Source organism: Hipposideros armiger, unplaced genomic scaffold (genome assembly GCF_001890085.2).
Source record: "Hipposideros armiger isolate ML-2016 unplaced genomic scaffold, ASM189008v1 scaffold_965, whole genome shotgun sequence".
Lineage (NCBI taxonomy): Eukaryota > Metazoa > Chordata > Mammalia > Chiroptera > Hipposideridae > Hipposideros > Hipposideros armiger.
In genome coordinates, this window is record NW_017732315.1 from 79,459 (window position 1) to 84,318 (window position 4,860).

At 39.7% G+C, this 4,860-nt stretch overlaps 1 protein-coding gene across 5 annotated transcripts in view; it reads left to right on the forward strand.

The window, feature by feature from the left end:
* GPBP1L1 (GC-rich promoter binding protein 1 like 1) overlaps window positions 1-4,860 on the forward strand; it is a 62,446-nt gene that overhangs the window by 11,652 nt on the left and 45,934 nt on the right. For 4 of the 5 annotated variants that reach the window (XM_019630939.1, XM_019630940.1, XM_019630937.1 and 1 more), the window contains 2 exons: window positions 512-1,532; window positions 2,111-2,225. In XM_019630939.1, the coding sequence (XP_019486484.1) occupies window positions 2,166-2,225 (60 nt within the window). In that variant the 5' untranslated portion in view covers window positions 512-1,532; window positions 2,111-2,165. The remainder of the gene's footprint in view (window positions 1-511; window positions 1,533-2,110; window positions 2,226-4,860) is intronic. The other variant, XM_019630938.1, reaches the window with a different exon arrangement.

Genomic DNA, 4,860 nt, shown 5'->3' on the forward strand with positions numbered 1-4,860 from the left:
ACCTAGAGCTGGGCTGGAGTGAGTCGCGGGTGGCGTAGGCTGCAGCCCCTGTTGCAGTGGGTTGCCATGGGCTACCGTGTGTAGCCAGCAGCCAGCGTAAGTGGCCCTCAAGCCGCCATGAGCGGCCTACCAGAAGCTGGCGACTGATCTGCCTCGCCTGGGAAGAGCACAGTGATGGTGCCAACTTGGGCCAGTGAAGCAACGTCCTCCACAACTAGACTGAAGAACCAAAAGACAGCAACTGTCTGTTCCCCTTCCCCCAATTCCCCAATAAAAAATGTTAAAAAACCAAAACAAACTGTTCAGATGACTTTCCTAAAATCCTTAAAAGAATTATAGCCAGTTATATTGTTACTATAGGTGGTGACACATTAACTTAATGTCTAAATTGGACTTAAGAGTTTTGACTCCTAGGACCTTTATTTGATTGACTGTCTCATTTTAGCAATTATATATAACAATGATTTTGGCTTGTGATAATATGTGTTATTTTGTGTTTTTTTATTTATAGTGTTAGATTCCTGTGGCCTTTTTACTGATTGAATAATGATGGAAATGGATCCAAAATAATAAGTGACTTCTCTACTGAAGCAGAAGATTCTTCGTATCACTTCCAGTAGCTCAATTCAGTCTTCAGGAAGAGGCAGAACAAGTGAAATTCAGAAAACTGAAGCGAAGAAAACTTCACTTTGGAACTGTCTTTCTCCTTGACTACTGCTTAACTCATCTTTCTACTTCTTATGTTTGCTGTGAATTTATAAATAGTGAAGACCAAAGAAATAGAAGATACATTTGGGAGCTTTATACCAAGAAATTCACCTTGAAAGCTGCTATTCTTTGGAGGGAAAAGTATATCAAGTTCCTGTCTGATTTTTTTTTTAATCAAGATTTCTTATATCCTTAGATCTTGAATGATAAAATAAATATAAATACATATTTGCACACTATTTTTAGCAACCTTGTAAGAATAATGAGATTTGTATATTAAGGGCTTTGTCATGTGGATGTTTTGCCACTTGAGGTGACTGCTCAGAAGATCTTTTATAGCTCTTTAATAATTAGATTTTGATATATCACTTTGACATTTGCCCACACGAGTCCACCTGTCTTTCTAGCTATGCCCTTGTTATGAATAGCATTTGTACTCACTGTGCAAATGTCCATGTATTATCTATTTAAGCAGTATCATAGTGCCTTCACTCAAGGAAGTTGAATGAGGTGAAGATAGACATAACTCTTTCCCCTTCCCCCCCATTTTTTAAATGTAACAAATACTTTTTATGTCCCCCTTCCCCCTTCCCCTTCCCCCTTCCCCTTTTTGGAAACGTGTCAGGAACTAGATAGTTTAAGATGAGCAATTGAAGGGACTGAAAAAGTGATCCACGCAGAGCCTGGCTTCTTTGTGCTTCATCACAAGGCGTGCTGCTGGCCAGCTTTTATTAAGCAGCCTCTTAACCAGAGAACCTCGTGGGAAATCCAGCTGGCAGACTCAAGGAGTTCAGGAAACAGGACCACAGAGGTTACACTCTGGGGTAAATATTCTCCTATGTCTAACTTTGGAAGAAGACTGTATGTATATGTATCATGGAAAATATACTCCTTTCTGATGTATTTAATTTGGGGAAATATCAGTGAGATGGTGTGGAGACACCAACGGGTCTCTCAGGAAAACCAATGATAGTTGGTGTTTGAGGAAATTAATGTGAACTAAATAGAAGAACTCTTGAAAGGTTGTATCTTCCTTCTCTAGGGAGCTCTTTTCTACTGCTTTTGCCAGAAGTTACCTGAGTTAACATGAAGCAGATTAATCTCTTTTCACATATGTATCTGTAATTTTAAGTAGGTGTTTATTCTTAAGGTTCTTTTGATATAACTTAAGAATTCATTAGTTTCTTTCATATAATCGCTCAGATCTATGTCACCTTTTTTTTTTAATGTGTTTTTCATAGTCGTATATTCACAGACTATTGCTTTTGTTTAGAACTTCTCTGAGGTATGGGGAGTCTGATAACTAGAGAGGCTCAGAAGGCAAGTCTTTCTGTGAAGAGTGGGATCTTAATCACAGACTTCCTCTTGCAAGCATAAACGATTTGAGTTTTCTCATTTTCAGATCCTGGCCATGAGGTTGGATGCCTCACCTTGCTGAAAAGAGACACTGGACCTAAATGGCGCAGCATGACTTTGTTCCTGCTTGGCTAAATTTCTCAACACCACAGTCAGTTAAGGTACTATTCCCTTCCTGTAGTAACTATCCAAATACCAGTTCTTGTCATCTCCACTTGTCTGTGGACTTTGTTTTAAAGTCTAGGTGTTTTTCATATATTTAGCATTGCCTAAGGATTTCAAATATGTTGTCATAGACCAATTACTTTTCTTTTTTTTCTTTTTTTTTTTTTTTNAAAAAAAAAACACGTAGTCACAAGATATAAAGTACAGCATAGGGAATATACGTAGTCAGTGGTATTGGAATAGCTATGTACAGTGTTAGATGCGTAGTAGACTTGTTGGGGTTATCACTTTGCGAGGTGTGTAAATATCTAATCATTATGTTGTATTTATACACCTGAAGCTAATAAAAATAAAATCTATTGTCAAAAAAAGAATTCTTAGATAGAATTTATCCTCTGAAATTAAAATAAATACTATGGTTGAAAAATGACTTTGGGCTCTTTTTCCTTGCTGAAGCATCAATGTGAGGATTAAAAAACTAAGCATGGGACCAGCAACCCTGGCATTCTCCTTATTGAGGGCTTAGGAGGGAAACTGATGTACAGACAGGAAATGAGTATAGACTACTGTAGGGTTACTCAGTCTTTTAGAGGATGTGAAAGTGGTAGATATTTAAACATAGTTTTCAAATCATGAGATTTGGAAAGGAAATAGTAGGGCCAGTGAATATCTGAAGATACTCAGGAGTTAACCATCTTGGGCTCTGCAGTTTAAGGAATAAGGAATGTTGAAGGAGAGCTCTTAAGAAGAGTAAGATAAAGGAGATACTAATTGGTGGAACTGTCAAAATCTCTGAAAGAAATTATTTAACGGGCACCCTGTGTGTACTAAGAGATTATCTTATTTGCTATTAATCCCTACAAGTGTGCCCCAATTATAGGGAAGATAAATGTGAAAAGTAATGCATTGTGATGGATGCTTGAGAATGTGCATGATGCTTTGTGAAACAGGAATTTAAATCACCCACTTAGAAGTGATAATTGAAGACTTGAAAATGAATGAGATGGTGAAGAGATTCCAGAGAAACAAGAAGTGTTGCATCAGACCTTTTAAGTAACCATTATATTTACAGAACAAAACAAAAAGAGAAGTAGTGACAGGGTAGGGAGAAGACCTGGATATCTTAATGCAGTGGTTACCACTCATGCTGCTCTCTGACAGAGTTCCCCAGCCCTTTGTGAATATTATCAATGTGAGGATGACGATTTTTATTTCTTTTTTTTAAATATAAGTTGTCTTTTTTTCTAATTTTCTACTTATCCAAATAAAATTGACGATGTGTATCATTGAAACATTTTTAGATTTTATGGCTTGATGCATTCCAAATCTGATAACTGCTGGTCTAATGTAATGTCAAGGAAACCAGATGGGATTGGCCCAGGAACACAGAGGATGGTGATTCATAAGTTACTAACCTTTGAAAGTGTATTGGTGGGCCGGATGGCGCATTGGTTAACAGTTGACTTGGCATGCGAGCTGTGAGCAGCAGGGCCCCAGTTCAGATCCCACATTAGGGCCAGTGACGCTGCACCCTCTACAGCTAAGATGGTGAACAACAGCTTGACCTGGAGCTGGGCTGCCATGAGTCTCTGGTGACGGTGTAGACCAGTGGTTCTCAACCTGTGGGTCGCGAACCCTTTGGGGTCGAACAGCCCTTTCACAGGGGTCACCGGGTACTCGTATGTGGGCGTATCTGCATGTGGGCCTGGAGATGGATAGAGGAGCAGTGTCTCGGTTTCTAAGACCATCGAAAATATGTGTTTTCCGATGGTCTTAGGCGACCCCTGTGAAAGGTTGAGAATCACTGGTGTACATTGTTGTGGAGCTGCATTGGGCTGCCGTGAGCTACCGTGAGTTGCTGGCTGCCAGCGTGAGCTGCCATGAGCCGGTGTGAGTGGCCAGGACGGCCGGTGAGTGACTGCTTCACCCGGGAAGAATGCAATGATAATTCCAACATGGGCCAGTGAAGCAACGTCCTCCACAACTAGACTGAAGAACAAAAGGACAGCAACTTGTCTGTTTCCCTTCCCCGATTCCCCAACACTGTTCCCCTCCCCCAAACCCCCAATAAAATCTTTTTTAAAAATTTAAAAAATGAAAGTCTATTGGTCAGGGTTCTTTGTGGTAGAGAACAGAAATGTTTAACAGGGTTTTGTGTGTTTCTTCAACTACAATCTGCTTCATGGGTAATGAACAGAGTAAGCAAGAGGTTAGATTTTACTGGGTTTGTAGTTTTGGAAATTAGGTACAGGTGGTAGAGAGAAGAGCCAGAGAGTGAGGGAGTCATAGTGATGGACTAGATAATTTAAACTACAGAACTGTTCTGACTGGTCTCACTTGAAATTCATGATAATTTACAAATGTGGACCCTTATTGTGCTGGGAAATGATTCTAAGTTCATTTACTCTCCATTTCTCATTTCATACCCTAACTGTCCTTAGACCCTAGCTCCCTCCTTTCCCCCACCCAGTCATCCTCACTCTTACCTGAAGACCTTGTTTCTATTCCTTTAAGAAGATAGAAGCAATCAGAATAGACATTATAAGCTCTCATTTGTAGTAGTACCCAGGTATTTGGCCTTTGCTATGATTACTGTAAATTAAGTACCGTATTTGCCGGCGTATAAGACGA